At 41.3% G+C, this 20,322-nt stretch overlaps 1 protein-coding gene across 1 annotated transcript in view; it reads right to left on the bottom strand.

Annotated features, from left to right (window-relative positions):
- AGTPBP1 (ATP/GTP binding carboxypeptidase 1) overlaps nucleotides 1–20,322 on the bottom strand; it is a 295,080-nt gene that overhangs the window by 260,291 nt on the left and 14,467 nt on the right. Inside the window, exon 2 of the mRNA XM_082261111.1 lies at nucleotides 14,477–14,543. Within this exon, the coding sequence (XP_082117237.1) occupies nucleotides 14,477–14,508 (32 nt within the window). The 5' untranslated portion in view covers nucleotides 14,509–14,543. The remainder of the gene's footprint in view (nucleotides 1–14,476; nucleotides 14,544–20,322) is intronic.

Genomic DNA, 20,322 nt, shown 5'->3' with positions numbered 1-20,322 from the left:
GACGTTGTGGTGGGAGGGAATGAAGTGGAGGAAATAAACTCTTTGCAAGTCATAGTGGAAAAGATGGAGTGAGGAGATCTGATGGAACAAAATGTAAGTGCACCCCTGCCACTAGGACAAAGGGTGAAGGACAGTGATGAGGAGGAAGATGGTGCTGTAATAGAAAAAGCAAGGACAGAAGCAGAGGTGCTTTGGGGGGGGGGGGGGGATCTCTTCATCAGATGATGGGGATCCTTTGGAAGCGCCTCTAAGAACAGTAAGATGTAGGACAATGGATATTGCTGTGGATAATACTGTCAAAAAATTATTATCATTAGGATGATGGCTTATAGACTGGGGTTGTTTCTTTTCTCCCTTTGTTTAATGGCTGTGTCAGTAGCATCCCTGAATGCAAGGTCCATTGAATCTTCTGTCAGGAGCCCCGTTGTTTTTGATTATTTATCTAGTTTTAAAAGTGACATTTTTTTGTTTGCAAGAGTGCGGCTTAAGATACGTCCCAAGACAAGATGAGTGAAGAGGGGTATCATTCTGGTCACCAGCATGTGAAAGTAGGAATTCTGGGGTCAGAATTCTGATTAAAAACGATAAAATAAAAGTCTTGGGAGTACAAGATCATTACGCCTGGTAGGTGTGTTATGACTTCTGTTTATTTTGTTGGATTTAAGTTGAAATTGTTTCATGTCTACGCTCCTGTGAATAAAAGGGACAGGATGTAATTTTTTTTAAATCCTACAATCTTATTTAATGGGAAGAACCACAATTGTTGTCGCAGGGGACTTTATTGCGATCCAATACGATTGAGGACCTGGGACTGGCTGACCTAGGTAAGAAGGCCAGTCTGGTTGACGATCATTTTACCTTTTATTCAGAGACTGGCAAGGTAAAATCAAGAATTTTTTTTCTTTTTTGTTCTAAGGGATTGGTGGTGGAGGGTTTTTCTAATTTTTTAGGTTTCTTTTCTGACCACCAGGGGAATCTAGGTGATCTTTAAGATGGAGGCTAAAGTAGCTTTTGGCCCTGGGGTGTGGAAGTTAAACAGCTCAATTTTGGATGATGTGGAAGTGAAGGAGGGGTTTAAATTGTTGTATGCTCATTTGGTTCAAAAGAAGGTGGATTTTTAAAGATCGTCTGGAGTGGTGGGATTGGACCAAAGTGAGGATAAAATGCTTTTTTTCCAGGGGTGGGGGAGGGGGAAGGCTAGGGAGAAGGAAGAAGGCTTTGCCAAGTTAAATGCGAGGTTGAGGACCCTCTTTCTATTTACAGAGTTGGGGGAAGGAGTTAGAGGAGGAGATAAGGGTGGTGAAGGAGGTCAAGGAATTTGTCAAAGCAAGAGGTATGAGGATTGTTTTCCAGGCCAAGACCAAATTTTCGGAAGAAAACAAAGTGCACCCGGTACTTTTTCAAAAAGGTATGTGGGAATAAAGACGTGCTGGTGTCTGTTAATGTGGAGGGAGGGCAGGTTGAAGGTGATGGGGTGGTAGTGGAGGCTAGAGAACTTCTTCAAGAAAGAATTTGCCGGATATGAAGTGGAGGAGGTTAAGTGAGAGGGCAGATTACTGTAAAATCTTGGACTGCAAGGTGGAGAAGGAGGATAGTGAGTGGTTGGAAAGAGAGGTATCTAAGGTAAAACCCCTGGGAGTGATGGCCTTCTGGTCGAATTTTATTTATCCTTCTGGGATGTGATCGGGGGAAGAGTTTTTTTGGGGTAACAAAGGAGGTTTTTGTTTCCAAAAAGGTGTTGGATTCCATGAAGGTAGGGGTGATTAGCCCCTTTCCTAAAAATCTGGGTTAAGGTGTCTAAGGAATTGTAGACCCATCACCTTGCTCATAACAGACTATAAAGTGGCCGCAAAGGTTGTGGCCAATGGATTGAAATATGTGATTGGCAAGGTGTTGGGTCCGTGGCAGACCTGTGCAATTCCTGGGAGGAGGTTGTCTAACAAAGGCTCAGAATGGTAAGTAGCAATGTGCGTAAGCTGCGCTTTTTTGCTCTTTTTTTTTTCTTCCTTAAAGCATTTCTTTTGTTCCTTGAGATTGGTTTCTTTGCAAACGTTCTGTTACAAAAAATTCTGGCATCCCAAGACAACCAAGTCACCCAAGAACAACTTCTTTCCATAGGAGGAAAGGGGGATATTTATTGGCCTTTGCAGACATCTGAAGGTCTTGCATATCTGATGCATGGGTGCGTGAGGTGGTGTTCCAAGGATACAAACTAGAGTTTTGCTCCCAGTCTCTTCTTCATCTCCAAACTTTCAGTGTCCATGTAACACCTTATGGAAATTCACTGAACTGTTTGTGTTTCCTTTACCAATAAGTCTCACTCAGGTTCCTGTCTCAAAGCGCTTAAAGGGGTTACAGTCACATTTTTTTACAGTCCCCAAGACTGGATCTCAAAGCCTTGTGGTCATTTGTTCTCCTAGGTTGATCACTGCCTCCATTCATCAAGGAGATTTTTCAGCCATGGTGGACATCAAAGATGTCCATCCTCATGTATCTGTCTCTCTTGCACACCAGTGCTATCTTCGATTTGCTGGAGGCCAATAGCAGTCAGTGGCTCACTTTGGTCAATCTCCATTCTCAAATCTAATCTCGTTATTTAACACTCAGAAGATGGCTCCCTTTGTTCAGTTGCACTCAAGGAGCCTGGAACAGAACACTCAGCAAAATTGTATTTGGCAACAGTGTTGTACGTTCGCGCAATTGTCAGTTAAAGTAACGCAATGCCGTATCGCAAAAATGGCCTGGTCATGAAGGAGGTAAATCTTCAGACGGTCAAGTGGATAAGGGAGAAACAAAAAGCCTTGCTGCAGCATGAAAGATTGAAACCTTTCTATCCTGGGCAGAATGAAAGAAATTGGCAGGGAAGTTTGTCACTTAATAATTACACTCTGATCTTTGTATTTTCTCCCCTGAAGCGGCTTCTACATCTTGTCCACTGGAGCGAAGATGAGAGCAATCCAGTGGTCTTTTTAGCTCCAGAGTGGCCCAGGAAAAAGTGGTATATCCGCCTTGTCCAGGTAATTGCAGATGTGCAATGTGCTCTTCCAGACTGCCCAGATCTGCTCTCACAGGAACCAACCCTCCACCGTTCGTCTTAGTTGTTGGCTTTAAAAGCAGGGGTGTTAAAGCTCAGGATTTGAGGAATATGGGCATTCTGGAATTTGTCAAGCTTCCAAAGCTGCAGACATGCACATCCACTTTCTGTAAGGTGTATGAATAGGCTTGGAAGGTATATTTTCTGTGTTGTGAGTCCAGAGGCTTTAACACCATAAGCTCCTCTGTGGGACAGGTTGTAGCCTTTCTGCACCTGGGTGTGAACCAGTGTTTGGTTCTCAAGTTTCAGACAGCCATTCTATTTTAGCGGTGGATAGCATCCCACTTTTTTGTTTAAGGAAGATGTCACCCATGTGAAATCCCCTCTGCCACCACGGGATTTCAATCTTTTCTTTTAAAGACTTCAGAGGCATTATTTCGAGTCATTTAAGACAATCCCTTCTTTTGCCATGCCACGTTGCTTTCTTTGTTGTCATTACTTCAGCCAGGCAGGTATCTGAATTAATGGCCTTGACTTGTGAGGAACCATTTTTGGTCTTTCTGAAAAATCTAGTCATTTTGAGAGCTATGCTTTCTGACTTGCCTAAAGTGAACGCCTTCTTTTACCTCAACAGATTTTTTTACCATGCTTGTGTCAGGTTATAGTTTACCAAAAGATGATTATTCTTCATTGCCTGAATGCGTTTTGACCTGTTCATGTCTAGATCTGTCAGCTATGGCTTCTATCAGGAAGACTGACTTTCTGTCATCCTGGAGGGTCTAAGGAACTCCGACTTGTAGCTGCTCCATTTCTATGTGGATCCATCAGTTAGTTCTCTGTTCAAACTAGTAATCTAAAGAAAATGGTTCACACGTTTGTTTGTGAAAGTGCACACCGCAAGGGCTGTGAGCACTTATTGGACATTTTGGCATCGGGCTTCTATTTCTCAGGTCTGTAAGTCTGCCACCTGGCTCTTTTGCCCTTGTTTGAGGTCTCAGTCTCTTCCAATGCCAGTTTTAGATGTAAAGTACTGCAGACAGCTCTGTCAGCTGCCCACAATTTCTGTTTATGATTGAGTGTGTGCCCACCCTTCTGGTAGAATGTATTTGGACACCCGTTGTTTCTAAATTTGATATCCTCAATGAATAGATTATGATTATATATTTTATTATTATATATCAGGGGTCTTCAAACTATGGCCCTCCAGTTGTTCAGAAACTACAATTCCCATCATGCCTAGTCATGTCAGACCATCATGTGAATGTCAGACTCTTACAATGCCTCATGGGATGTGTAGTTCCGCAACAGCTGGAGGGCCGTAGTTTGAAGAACCCTGTTATATATAGTATTAGAAAAATTATATTTTTGCTCTCCTAAAATCTTTCTCTGAGTCCACTGAAGGACACAGGCCTTCTTATGCTTATGGTTATATGCTCTTAGTAATGTTTGTTGCAAATTAACCACGGTGTATGTAGGTGAGGTTTGTGCCCCTAGGGATGGGCTACAGGGTTTAACCATTTTCGTGTCCAAACTTCCTGTAGGTGGCATGATAACCAAATTTCAAATTTCATAATACGGAGTCCCTCAAAAGGAACTCTGAGATCTATACAGTATGTGGCAGCTAATGGTTATTAGAAGTATAATCAGTTTTTTAGCAAGGATGCAGACTGTGTTGGAAATTCAATACATCTATGGCCACAATAAAAATAAAAATAAAAAGTGTACTAACTAAAAAGTGTAAAAACAAAAATCTGGACATTTATCCTTACCTAGAAATGTAGTTTGCTTCTGAGTATAGCCAGTTTTAGTGGTACGCATGAATACACATCAGCAGTATTCTTTACACACTCCTTATGAATATGGAATTTGTGTTTGACTATAAAAAGCAGCTGTTCCAGTATGTGCTGTGTCATGCTCTGCAGGAAAGGACCGACCACAAACCATTATGCCATAAGCAGTTTATTACTTTTCTTAGGCTGCAAAAAGAACTACCTCTTCTTATATTTTATGGGTTTTTCCAGGAACATTCACTAGAACCTTTTTTTAATAACTGAAGGATGCTTATCAGTTCATTATTCAGTCTTAAGCTCGTGTATTTTTCTTCCACATAAAGTTTATGTCTAATCACATAACTGCAAAGCTCTTTTCATTCCACATTTGCTGTACTGAGTCTTATTTTAATATGCATTTAGTAAAAAAAAAAAAAGTGATTTGTAAATGCTTCAGCAGACTCATTTGGTCAGGAGCAATGGGTAAAGTACAAATTTCAGCCTAAACAACCCTAAAATCATTCTCACACCTTCGTCTTAGAACATTCATATGTGATTGTTTGCTGAACCTATTCAATGCTCACAGATAACTAAATCCAATCACGTTCAGCAGGAATATGATAAACCACCTAATATCTATGTGTCAGTTCAATGGATGTACTGGACTTGATCTCAGACATTTAATTTCAGCCTAATTCAGGAGGATCAGGTGATGACTACAATACATCTATAGGTAACTCAATGGTAAATGCATTTAACGCACTCTACATCTGAAAATGTAAACCAAACTTCTACACAGTTGTACACAATACTATTTTATTTGTACTAACAGCTTAATTTTTAGGATACTTCTGAAAGCAACAGACTAGTGGGTACTACGTGGTCATGTTACATACAAATGTACAGTGCCTTGCGAAAGTATTCGGCCCCCTTGAACTTTGCGACCTTTTGCCACATTTCAGGCTTCAAACATAAAGATATAAAACTGTAATTTTTTGTGAAGAAACAACAAGTGGGACACAATCATGAAGTGGAACGAAATTTATTGGATATTTCAAACTTTGTTAACAAATAAAAAAACTGAAAAATTGGGCGTGCAAAATTATTCAGCCCCTTTACTTTCAGTGCAGCAAACTCTCTCCAGAAGTTCAGTGAGGATCTCTGAATGATCCAATGTTGACCTAAATGACTAATGATGATAAATAGAATCCACCTGTGTGTAATCAAGTCTCTGTATAAATGCACCTGCACTGTGATAGTCTCAGAGGTCCGTTTAAAGCGCAGAGAGCATCATGAAGAACAAGGAACACACCAGGCAGGTCCGAGATATTGTTGTGGAGAAGTTTAAAGCCGGATTTGGATACAAAAAGATTTCCCAAGCTTTAAACATCCCAAGGAGCACTGTGCAAGCGATAATATTGAAATGGAAGGAGTATCAGACCACTGCAAATCTACCAAGACCTGGCCGTCTCTCTAAACTTAGAATTTCCTGGCTGAGGGCTACGCTGACTTTGGACTTGATAAAACACAGTGGACCAACACCAGCAGATGACATGGCTTCCTGAATCATCACCGACTATGGAAACTTCACACAGGACCTCATGCAACTTGGATTCTGTGCCTCTCCACTCTTCCTCCAGACTCTGGGACCTTGATTTCCAAATGAAATGCAACATTTTCCACAGTCCGTTTTAGGTAGGTTTAATTGGAATAAAAAAAAATAATAATAATAATAATAATAAGTGAGGTAAAAATGCCTTGTAAACCTGAAATCAGACTGGGAGAAGGAAAACCAATTAGGGCTCTACTGGTTTGCACAATGCCGTCAGGCTAACACTAGACGTGGAAAGAGCAAGCATAACCTTATTAGGGTGCCACTATAGGTCCAGGGCCAAACTGTATTGCTTAATTGACATGTAGTCTGCTGGAAGGTCTGAACGTGGCTGTGCTGTCTTGTCTGGCCCACAAGATTATCAGAATAGATTTACAATTAAAAAAGTTTGCATTTATTCATCTTAACTGTGTATTTAGCCAACGACATGGAGCTTAGCTAAAGAGAGATAGGATATCTTTTGCCAATTACCTCAGAAGAAGAGTAAACAAATCTCTAAGAACCCGATTCAAGGTTATTACTTCAGGGAATTTCATAAGCCATATGACCTATGTTTTTTGATTGGATACATTTAGCAATATAATCACCATGTATACCCTGCATTCCAGTAACAAGCAAAAAATGTGAGACAAAATGTGTAGTAGACTAAAATCATAAAATTAGTAAGGGCTCAATTTTCAAGTATATACTACAAGTATAACTTATATAAAATTGTGTTACTTTAGTCCTGTGTTTGGTATTTTTAAAACACATTGAGGGAATTTACTAAAACTAGGGTGGCCTGAACCTGTCGCTTAGGCCTGAAGATTACATAAAACCTCAAAACTCAGATTTTCTTCTAAAAAGCAGAGAAATGTAGATTAAAATGGAGGAAGTTGCAATTTTTTATGTCACACAGTATTTGCGCTACTTCTTATCAAATCTATATTTTCAGTAAAAGACAAAAAGCAGTACATTTAATAGCATGATCCATATAGGACAGCATTAGAATGGCTGTAAATACCTTAAAGAAGAGCTCCAGGCAACCTCCCACCACTTACCTGTCCAGGAATACAGCAGTTTTTTCACCCAAGCCAACTTTTTAACCACTTAAGCCCCAGGCCTATTTCGGACACTTTTTGTTTACAAGTTAAAATCAGTATTTTTTCCTAGAAAACTACTTAGAACCACCAAACATTATATATATATATATATATTTTTTAGCAAAGACTCTGGAGAATAAAATGGCGGTCATTGCAATATTTAAAAAAAAAAAAAATTACGAAAAATCACATTTCACTGCATTTAAAAAAACTAAACAGTAAAGTTAGCCCATTTTTTTTGTATATTGTGAAAGATGATGTCATGCCAGGTAAATAGATACCCAACATGTTACGGTTTAAAATTGCGCACACCCGTGGGATGGCGACAAACTATGGTCAAAAGAAATTTCAATAGGTGACGCTTTAAAATGTTTTAACGGTTACCAGTTTAGAGTTAAGAGTGTGGCTCTTTTTTCAAAATTATTGCTCACTCTATGTCGATCGCGGAAATACCTCACATGTGTGGTTTGAAAAGCGATTTCATTCGCGGCTCGATTTCCGTATGCGTTTTCTTTCGTGCGCGAGCTGACGGCGACGGCTAAAATTTTTTATTTTTTCTCCTATTTATTTTATTTTTTTTAACTTTATCACAGGTTTTTAAAAAAAAACATCTGATCACTTTTATTGCTGTCGCAAGCAATGTAAAAATCCCTTGTGACAGCAATATGCAGTGACAGGTACTCTTTATGGAGGGATCGAGGGTCTAAAAGACCCTAGACCCCTCCGCTACACTTCCATGTATTCAAAACGCTGCAAACTGCATTTTTGAATACATTCGTTTTTTAAATTTGCCGCCTTTAGCAGAAGAGTAACCCGGACGTGACGTCATGGACGCTGCCTCCGGGTTACCTCATCGGAGACCCGATCTAAGCCACTTCCGGCTTTGATTGGGACTCCATCCAGCCGGCGGACGTGCTGGCTGGGTGCTCGGATCTCCCGGTGGGAGGGGAGACCCGGACAAACCCACGGAAGGCGGCGGGGAGGGGGGGGCGTCCCCTCCTGCTCGCCGGGGTAACGACAGAGCGGCTCCCGAGCCGCATCAGTCGTTACCGCCGGAAAGCTGACCGCCGGCTCTAAACGACTGTACTGGGGTGATGCCTCTAGCTAGAGGCATCACCCAGGTATAACACCGCAAAGTCAGCCTTACTTTGCGGTAAGTGGTTAATCGGCTGTTGGGTGCTGGTGCCACCATCTTGATTAAGGGAAACCAGCGGTAAAGCCTCGTGGCTTCACAGCCGATTTCCTACTGCGCATGTGCAAGGTGCACTGCGCTTTGTGAATGACCCGCCTGCAGGGGAAGAGCTTGCAGCTCAGTTCACTACTGCAAGCTAAGCCAGAAATGGTAGCAGGTTCCTGGCAAAACCAGGTACCTGCTCCCTGTTCCCCCCTTCCCCCAAAAAGGTGGAAAATGTGGCAGTAGAGGGGGGGGGGAGGCAGAGGAGCAGAGCTTTCCCTTTTGGATGGAGCTCCACTTTAATATTTTATAGGTTGGTTACATCATCATTATCCATTTGCTCTATAGTCAATTTGCAATATGGGGGTGGAGCACAACCTCAGTGTGATATGTCCTTCACATGTTACTGCAGTGTATGGCTATATTTTGCCTAGGTCCACACACAGATTAGTTGTTGATTAGATGTTTTTAAAGAAGTAAAACAACATACCAAAAATACCATAGCAGCAATGCTCGATTGCTTTTATTAGCAACTTGTATTAAAAGTACACAATATTCTTCATAATGAATTTGGTCTTGTGGTAGAGTTTATGCATATTAACAGAGAGGCAGAGTTTATGTGGTGCTCCTGTTGCACACTTTAGCCTGGATGCAGTTATCTCAAATGGCACATATGATATGGAAAAGGACAGTAGAGAGTATGTGAACTCCTGCACCACTGGTATCCAGAGCAAGAGCGCAACGAACAGAGCCTGGGATTTACCAAGACTTCTGCCGATTTCCATCAGCTGATGGAAGATGATTTTGATGGATTTCATTGCAGAACTTCCGCCATTTGAAGGCTGCATGGTCAGTTTTGTTGTCTTGGATCGGTTATTTAAAATGGAACTCTTCATGCCCATGAGGAGCACACACCACCTGCCATCAAAACCTCCTGGGTCTTCGTCAAGGAGATTGTAAGACTTCATGGGATCCCTGTGAACATTGTCTCAAATCAGGGGTTCAATTTACTTTAAGGTTCTGGAGGTTCTGTAGGATTTTGAAGATTGAACTTTCCTTGTTCTCAGCCTATCATCCACAGACTAATGGACAAACAGAGAACAATTTAAACCCTCGAGCAGTATATCCGCTGGTTTACCTCTTGTCCAGGATGATTGGTTGTTGCTGTTACCGTAGAATTTGCAAATGCCACCTCAAGTCATTCTGATCACCTGTAGATTTGGAGTGCCGCTCGAAGCATGAGGATAACAGATATCAAGAAAGTGGGGGCAGGCGTCAGGCACCAAATTCAGAAGCGTGGTCATATGTGGGGTAAAGATGCCACTCCTAACAGACCCCTTCTACAAACTGACCCAGACCCTATGGCTGTGTGGCTTCAGCCAGCGCTGGGGATGTGGTCAGAGAAGCGCTGGCTGAAGCCACACACAGCCATATCCACATCTGAAGCACATGTTCAGTTTTGAGCGGCGTCTTACCCCATTATATGTCAACTCAAGAAATTCTGCTACAAAACAGTCCCCATTTTTTGCCAGTTATGGCTTTCATTTATCATTCTTACTTCACACAATTCCTGCATTGGATTTTTTTTAGTCACAAAAACAGAAGATGCTTGACAAGAAGAGCAGTGAAAAACTGATCCTGCAACCAGATGATCAGGTGTGGGTATCCAAAAGAAAATTTTACGATGGCTTGCCCTTCAAAAATGTTGGCACTTAAGTTTGTGGGACCGTCCCCAGTAAAGAGGAAGATTTATCGTATAAACTGGCCTTACAGGACTCTTAAAATCCACCCTGTATTCATTGTGTGCTTGTTGAAATCTGCAGTTCCTGATCCATTTCCAGGTCGTAATCCAGGGCCACCTGAATCTATGACTGTTAATGGTGATGAGGAGTTTAAGGTTGAGGCCATTCTAGATTGCAGGAGGAGAAATCAGCTACAATATCTAATTAAATAGGTATGGTCCTGAGGAGAATTATTGGGAGCCCAAACACAATGTTCATGCCAAGAAACGTATCCAAGCTTTCTTCCATAACCACACACAGAAATTGGGCCAGCTGAGCATCCGGAGGTTGGCCGTAGGGAGGGGGCAATGTTAGAGAAGGCTTGTCCATAGCAGAGATAGTGCGCCAGAGCGCATACAGATGCACAGGCCAGCATGTAGCCGTGCAGGTGTGTGCAGACGCATGCATTTGCACATGCACGCATCTATCACTAACACCGGCGTCAAATGGATTATTTTAATGGAGCTGCTGCACTGGCTCATTGCCGTCTAATCTACAGTGTAACCGTGTGACCTGCAACCTGTTCCTGCGCTTAACCATTTGTTACCTGGCTTGCCTCAGACTATGCTTGAACTCTACCTGCACTAACCTTGCCTTGTCTCTGAAATCCGCCCCTGCGGTACCTGATTCTCTTCTCCGTTGCGGACTCCAGCTTGTACCCTAACTATACCTCCATCTTCTGCCCATGCCTGATCTGATCGTCTGTTACCAACTCGGGGCTGCCTGACATCTTCTGCCAGCCAAGTGCCTGCCAACTGTTCTCCGGCTTTCAGGGATTTTCTATGCATTGAGGGTTGAACAGGTCTCTACCAGGATGCTATGACTATTACAGAATTTTATTGCAGAATTTATACAGCATCAACTGTTTGCAGTTGCAATACAGTTCAAGACAAGACGGTTAAGAGGGCCCTGGCCTCCGAGATCTTACAATCTAAAGATGTTTTCTATGACCAAACAAGTTTGCAAAGACAACTTGTGAGAAGCAGTTTTGACTGGTTTTAATAAAAGTTTTATGAAGGCGTCACATGATCCTAATGCACTGTTTGTTCTACTGTGTTTATAAAGATTCCTGTTCTGGAGAAAGCAGCAAAGCCATGGATACTGTGTAATACAACAAATGAGAGCATTTTATCTGGAAAGACAAATGCCAAAAGTTTTCCTGCAGCAAGATTGTATCCTTTTTTCCACTTGAACACAAACTGTTCGTATCTAATTGCATAGTTACCCATGCATTTGAGTACTGTGTACAGTAAAACCTTAGATTGAGAGTAACTTGCTTTGAGAGTGTTTTGAAAGTCAAGCAATTTTTTTTTTTTAATAAATTTTGACTTGATAAACAAGTGATGTCTTGAAATACAAATAAGAGGTGCCTCATAGCAATATGGTTACATTTAATGAAGGTTTGATATTTAGCAACTCACATGGTTGATTAAAACAGGCACATCTAAGTATGCAGGCATCTGGAGTAAAGCTGTCCACATAGACCATGCTCCACATCTCCACCACCATCTACGTCATCCCTTCCACGCTGTGCTCCACATGCCCTTCAAACCTCGCTTTCAGATCACTCTATTGCAGGGTAGTCTTCCCGGTCACGATTGCAGACTGACATTGGTGAGAGCCAACGGTACATAGGTTCTGGGGTGCCAAGGTTCGCCATCACTGGCCTATGTGAACAGCTTTACCCTGGATGACTGCCTACTTAGATGTGCCCGTTTTAATCATCAACCATGTGAGTTGCTAAATGTTGTACCGTCATTAAATGTATCCATATTGCTACACTTAGAGGCGCCTCTCTTTTCTTTTGTACTCTGTAGCTCCTGCTGGATTTTGCTTCTAATCCCTTTTGTGGAGGCGCCATTTGTGGATGGACACTTTATGGTTACACAACCTATCACATTGCAATTGTAATCTTTTTATATGGATTTTAAACTGAAAGACTTATAATAAAATGGTTGTTGAACGAATCATCGGAGTTTCCATTATTTCTTATGGGGAAATTCGCTTTGATATAAGAGTGCTTTGGATTACAAGCATGTTTCCGGAACAAATTATGCTCACATTACAAGGTTTTACTGTGCAGATTTACTGATCTCTTCTCTTATACTAAGTTGTGACAGGACGCTACTTGTATATCAAGACAACGCTTGTTTATCAAGTCAAAATTTATTTTAAAAAAAATTTTGCTTGTCTTGCAAAACGCTCTCAAACCAAGTTACTCTCAATCCAAGGCTTTACTGTATACTTATTTTCCTACATTATATAGCACCAAGACCTTATCATAGTTTACTGGAAATGTCTGCCCCAATGGAGCTTACAATCTAATCCCCCTAACACAGTGGCACACATAATAGGGGCAATCTGGGTGAAGCCATTGGAGGTTTTCATTTGTTAAAACTAGGGCAACCGAAAAAAGCCTCACAAACATAAGGAGAACACCCCAATGCACATATTGTGATCGGTAGGAATAAAACCTAGGACTTAAATGCTGCAAGGGATAAGTGCCAAATACACTTAGGCCATGCTACCCAACTCATCTCTTACCATTTACTTATGCTGCTTAGATTATTATTCAAAAAATGTTCTTTCATTTTTAAACATCTCAGTCTGTAGCTGGAAACAATATTTTCTACTCTTTTATTGTGAATTATGTCAAATAGGGCACACCTATACAATGCAGAAAAAAAATACATTTTTTTTTCAAATTTAAAAGGGTTACTAAGCCCAAATGCTTGTTATATGCACTGTGGAACCTAAAGGGTTAATCCTCCTGTAAAAAGGCAGTTTGATCCTGTCTTCTCTGATCCTCTCCTTTTACTGTCCCCAATCCATCTGCTGATAGAACAGAGCCCTAGGAGGCACTGGGCACATAGTCAGTTTGGTGTGTATTGCTAGAGAGTTTTTTTTTTTTTTGGGAGGGTACATCTAAACAGCACAGGGCCAATCAGCACTGTCCCAGACAGAGGGTCAGGAGTCATGTAGCCTCATAGGACATTTAGGAGGAGAATGAAAACTCCTCCTACAAGCTTTAACCAGTGCTCAGCCAGACACTGATAGAAGTCACAAGACCGCTATATACTTCTGATGAGAAAAAGTATTAAGCAGTTTATATTTACTAAAATAATTACATTTCCATGTTCTGTGTACTGTGGGAGACCAGATATAGTGAATGCAGGCTCCTGGATTTTCCCTTTGATTTTTTTTTATTCTTGCACAGGGACACAAAACAGTGAATACATTTATTTCTCAGAACATGGTGCAATTATGATGTATATTTTCAGACAGCGGTACCAATAGAAGCTAGCAGCGAGAGATAAGCTTGGGTTTGTTCCAAACCCAGAAGTTTGCGGTCATTACTGGTTCAATGAGCTGCGAGCAAAAGATTCCCTGTCACACAGCTGGCTTGCACAAAGGAGCAAAAATGATTGTGGTATAAAATCCCTAATATGGGCACATCAGGGTTAATGTCATTGATTTTATATGGCCATATTAGGCCAGTGATGTCACAAGCATCCCAAGCCCTTTATAAATGTACAGCTGTAGAATTGGCAATCTCCTGCGTGCAACTCATTTGCCTAGTAATGACAAGTAAATTCAGGCCTGAACCCAAACTTGTTCCTATATACTCTATATTAGTAGCGTAGAATACTTTATTTTAGTTGCCAGTGGAACAAATTCCATCTAGCAGGAATTACCTCACTGGAAACACCTTCATCTCCTCCAGATTGTAGCAATGTAGTAGTGTGCAACTTCCCGCCCTGCAATCAGCTCTGTTATAGATCAGTGAATGCATGAGAAGATGTAGTGAGGACCATCGCTAAGTCCTATGACTGTCCAGAAGCACTCAGGACATCTGAACACTTTTCCCTGTGCCATAGACTGGAAGTGCAGATGGAAATATAAGCAGTCAGATCATCACTTCCCAGAGGTTGCCTCTCTCACCACCCCCTGATGGGTCATCCTTATCTCATATAGTGTAATTGTTCATATATATAACAATATAGCTGATAGCACATGGACTCACCATTTTTCTGTGGACACTTTTATTTTATTCATCTTGACTTTGTGTCTTTATTCCACCATTGCAGTCCCTGAAAACAATAAAACACATTAGAACTTTAATCCCAAATTATGTAGATATATTAGCAGTTATTACAGGGCTGATATAATTGAAAGAGGTACACTATGTCTGCGATGTTCTTGCCCTAGGGCAGTCATGTCCAAAATCCGGCCCGCGGGCCAGTTGCGGCCCGTTCTTTAGTTCCATACGGCCCCCAGAGACACCGCTGACTTTTGGCAATGTCTCTCTCTGAGACATCTCACATTCCTGCCCCGATGCCGATGCGATGGCTCGGGGGCAGGGCCTCTGGCCTCGCTCGGCAGCTCGGCTGCTCTCGAGTCCCGCTCTGCTCCATCTGGCTGCCGCTGCCTATGAATGTGCGGGAGTTCAGGATGAATTTGAAAACTGCATTCCTTCTCTCCTTCACCGCACACAGCCGCCTGTACAAGCCGACCGAGGATCTTGTGGAGCTGACCGAGGCGGTGTCATCTCTACAATTCTACTTCCTGTTTATATAAGTGTGATTTTATTCATAAAGCACTGATGCTTTTCATTTCATATATATATATATATATATATATATATATATATATATATATATATATTTGTGTGTTGGATCCCTAGTTGCCCTTAAATAGTAAGTGTAGCCAACATCCCGATATGTAATCTGTAAAGAGTTTGGTGCCTCAAACCAAAATTGGTGGGACTTTATGGGCTGGTCAAGAAGTAGTAGAGTGTGTAAAAATATCACAATTTATTACATTGGTCATAATACATATAATAATAAATGAAAATTGGGTGCCAATGGGTTATAGACCCATGTGTGTAGTGAAGGATAAGATAGAAGGAGTGACAATGTGAATGGTGAACATAGATATAATTCTCTGTCTGTTCCGGCTCATGTGTGAGACTCTGGAATGTGTTGAGAGAGAGTATATATCTCTAATTTCCTACGCGTTTCGGCATTCTATATGTTGCCTTTATCAAGGAAAAAGAGTTGGTCACCATATCTGGAAAATATATGGTAAGAATAAGTTGTTTGCATAGTATGTAAATATTTCCAGTGAATGGGAAAAAAATATATCAACATACTTGTGACATTGGCGTCAAATCCCGGACCTTGTTATCTGCTCTCTCAAAATGTTTCACACAGGATTTGGGGGAATCACTGTCTCTATGGTGAGAAGGAGTTTGAGTGAATTTGTAGAAATATTAGAGTGGTTTTGTATGGAAGTTTGTTAAATGACTTACAATTTTGGAATCGTTGCTCTTGTTAATGGGGAGGAGTCCCTTGTAATATCCTAAAAATGTTGAGTACGGTAAGTATTCAAGTATGGAAGAGCATGGCGATAAGAAGTAAGTCGTTTATTAAGTAGATATAAATGATTTTACACTTACAAGTTAGGTGTGGTTGGTGCTTGTGGCCATTAGAGGGAGCTCCGGTCTAATGTCCCGGTTGTTTCCCTGGTAACAGTAATATACATATAAGCCTTTGGTCAAAAGGCATTTGTATTTGAAAGAATCATCCAACAATGCAGTAAATCGTCATTGTTGGATGGTAACTTACAGTTTTTTGAAGGAATTATGTTGCTGAATGTTCAGGAGAAGCGGGTCCTGGGCGTCCGGTACGTTCCCTCGGCTGGAGGGAAGTGGCGCCCTGTTAGAAATCCCCGGCTTTTTGTACCCGCTCACGCATGCGCAATAGCACATCGGAGCGTCACAGCGCGGACCCGGCTTCCGGGTGAGCGTCTCGGCGTGGTGCGCGCCAGGCGAACCTGCGCGCGCATCCAGCCTGTGACCGATGGAAGGGAGATGTTCCGAAGCCGCCGACACAGGAAGGACGGAGATGGTGCTCCCTGTGACAGGAGCATTTCTCTGTCAAGTCCCCAGAGAGAAGGCCTCTGGGGTCACCTGTGCCGGGTGTGTTTTGGGATGGCAGAATGAAGGCGGAGGGATGATGAGACGCCACTTGTGTCACAAAAATGGATATAAATAAATATATTAATACAAAAAGAATTACTGATAATTGAGTAAATAAGGATATAAATGTATATATTAAACATGATAATTTACAGCAATAAATAATAACATGAAGGAAGAGTGGGTTACACTCGGGGGGACAATGCAGGCCAAGGTGGGGCAGTCCCATTAGTGATGGTGGCATACTAAATATGGAGTGTGTCACTTTATATAAGTTATGAAAGGAGAGTTGGAAGCTTGCTGGGGATTATTATAGAATAGGTTATGTTTAGTCTGTCTTTCCGGAGACGAAGCCCTCTAAGAAAGGGCGATAACTTTCGTTATCATTAAGTCCGGGGGGTCTGGTAGCGTTGAGTTTTTTGATCCAACGCATTTCTGTTTGTAATAGGGACTTATTCCAGTCTCCCCCTCTGCTTGGAGTATGTATACGATCAAGAACAGAGAATTTGACTTTTGGCATTCTGTATTTGTGAAAATGAGACATGTGGCGGCCTAACGGTAAATAAAAATTACCAATGGACATGCTTTGCATGTGTTGGTTGACCCTGAGTCCAAATTCTTGGCGCGTCTTTCCGATGTAGTTCATTATATAAATTACCCCCTTCGTTTTGCAATTTGCATAATGTCTGGGGGAGAAAAGCTCACCATTAGGTAGCAAAAGAGAAGTTGTTTTGGGAATAACGGCGCATTGTGCGCATGATCCACAGGGAAAGGTGCCTTTGATTTTACAAGGATCTTTATTCGATTTCATTTCGCTGTGTACGAGGGTTTGGTGCACAGAGCGAGTCTTTTTGTAGGAGATAAGCAGGTTGTCGGGTATCAAGTCTTTCAATGAAGGATCTTCCGTGAGGATGGACCAGTTCTTTAATATATTACGAATTTTTTTATGTTCGTTAGAGAATCTGAGTATTATTCTGGTCGGTGGTGGATCCGTTTTTGTGTTTTTATTTTTATTGAACAGGATTGTGTGTCGATCTTGTTGGTTGACCCGATTAAATGCTTTCTTAAGGCATGTTCGAGAATATCCTCGTGCTAGCAATCTGTCGGTTAGGGCATCGGCCTCTTGTTGGAATTTGGTTGGACTACTACAAATTCTCTTGAGTCTTAAGAATTGACTGTGAGGAATGGACTTTTTGAGGGGTTCTGGGTGAAAACTGGTGGCGTGAAGTACGGTATTGCCAGCTGTCTCTTTTCTGAATAAGGTGGTCATGATGTTGCCGGTTTGATCTTTGTAAATGTAAGTATCCAGGAAGGGTATTTTTGATTGACTGTATGTCATTGTGAAATACATATTGTATCTATTGTGATTCATTTTGTTTAAACATTCCAGGAGTAGATTTTCGGGGCCGTTCCAGATAAGGAGTACATCATCGATGTATCTTTGCCATAACATGATGTTGGTGGTATATATGTTGTTTTCTTCTGATGTTAAGAAGTCCTCTTCCCATTCGCCCAAATAGATGTTCGCGTAAGAGGGCGCGCAGCTTGTGCCCATGGCAACACCGCATGTCTGCACATAGTATGTGCCACAGAAGGAGAAAATATTGTGATGAAGTATGAATTTCAGCATAGTTAGAATAAATGTATTGAAGTTGATGTCATGGTCGCTTTGTTGATAAAGAGTTTTTTGTACTGAGTGAAGTCCCTTTGAATGGGGAATATTGTTGTAGAGTGTTTCAACATCAATTGTGACCAGAAATGCATTGGTGGGTATTGATATATTGTCCAGAATTTGAAGTAAATGTCCTGTGTCCTTGATGTAGGAGGTGAGTTTGGTAACATGAGGTTTGAGGTGGGCGTCAATGACTTGGCTCATTTTTTCTGTAATGCTGCCGTTACCGGAGATAATGGGTCGTCCAGGTGGGTTTTGGGGATCTTTGTGCACTTTGGGTAAGGCATAAAAGGTCGGTACCTTGGGGTATTTTGTTCGAATGAATTCCCAGAGGGTCTTTGTGATGGTATTGTTGCTGTGAGCTTGATCAACCAGTGTATAAAATTCTTCATTGAAACTTTGTACCATAAGGGGGGAAATTTGTTTGTAATATTTTTTGTTTTCCAGAATGTTGAGGCACATTTGTTTGTAGTCTTCATTATTCATTAGAACCACATTACCCCCCTTGTCAGAGGGTTTAATTGTAATGTCTTGGTTATCTTGAAGTTCTTTAAGTGCTTTTGTGTGTTCTGGAGTTAAGTTGGTAGAGTGGGTGGTTCTACGTAATTGTTCAATATCTTTAGTTGTTTGGCGAACAAATAGTGCTATTGCTGGGTTGGTGTTAATGGGGGGATATTTAGGCGATTTTCTCTTGAATTGAATGGTGGTGGTTGGTTGAATATCAGGTTCTTCTTCATCACTGTCTGTTAATGAGTCCGTGTCTTCTAAGTCATCTAGTCCGCCTTCCTCGAGAAGTAGGTTGAGGTCTCTGATAGCCCGGAATTCAGCGGCTGTGAGTGGAGTGGGTGTAGGTTGAATCATTGGTTTTTTGCTGTAGCAAACCTTTAGGGTAAGATTACGTGCTAATAGGTTAATATCCTTGATGGTTTCAAATGTATCCATGCTTTTATTGGGACAGAAGGACAGTCCTAGGGATAGGACTTCCTTCTGTGCTGTTGTCAGGTTGTGTGAGGAGAGGTTTATGACATTTAGTCCCTCTTGTCCTCCTGTCTTGGTGTATCCTGGTTCGCTTTGGTTTTGTTGTAAACTTTGCCTAAAAAAACACCCTTTTGTTTGGAGCGAGTGAACATTTCATGTGGTTTTAGTATTTTTGTAGCAGTTTCTGTTGTTTCGGTGTCAGATGCACAGGCTTCCGATTGATCTTGAGGTATTGCCCAGTCGTTTCTGTCAGGGTTCCTGGGTGTCCTTTGTGTGGTACTTTTTTGGGGCATATTTCTGCCTTTGTTCATGTCAGAGCCAGAGTTGTAGGAAGATGAGTCTGAGGATTGCTGCTGGTAAGGATATCTGGGAGCACGATTTTTGTTGCGATTTGATCTTGTGGAATTTGTCCATCTGTATGCGCGGCCCTGTGTGAATGCATTTTTGTCGCGCCAATATTTCTTTTCTTTTTTGACAAGTATCTCCTTGCTGTACTCTTCCAGATGTGCCTTTAGCTTGGTTTCCTCTGTGCTGTAAAGTGCAGCTGTTTTTAATGGGGCGAGTTGGTCATAGATTTTTTTAATTTCTCCCTCAAGGCTTTTACTTTGTCGGAGGTATTCTCCTTGAAGTAGTAACATGAGGTTTTTTGAGCATTGGTTAAGTATATCTTCCCATTCTTGTTTCATCAAAGCTGTAATATTGTCTAGTGTGGGGAAAATTTGGATACGTAAACCAGCCGGGTTAATATTTTCTTTTATGTATCTGTCAAAAGTGCGGACATGCCAGTGTAAGGCTGACTTCCTTTCTAGGTGTTTTTTTAGGGTGGTAAAAAGTGCGGTGATGTCAGAGTTTAGCTGTTCTTTCTCTTTGAAATTGGATTGTATATTTAGCATCAGGGAGTTCCATTCTGTGCCCACAAGGTCCCCCATTGTGCTCCCAGTCTCCCTTGCGAGTGGATCCAGCTTGAATTTAAATGGTAGCCGGAAAACAATATTTTGAACAATTCTACTTCCTGTTTATATAAGTGTGATTTTATTCATAAAGCACTGATGCTTTTCATTTCATATATATATATATATATATATATATATATATATATATATATATATATATATATATATATATATATATATATATATATATATATATATATAGCCCTCATGCATGTTCACTTCATCAAGTCTGGCCCTCTTTGAAAAAAGTTTGGACACCACTGTACTGATGTGTGGTCGGTCTATGG

The sequence above is a fragment of the Pelophylax lessonae genome, assembly GCF_965119305.1.
Source record: "Pelophylax lessonae genome assembly, chromosome: 1".
Lineage (NCBI taxonomy): Eukaryota > Metazoa > Chordata > Amphibia > Anura > Ranidae > Pelophylax > Pelophylax lessonae.
This window is presented reverse-complemented; position numbering and strand designations above follow the sequence as displayed.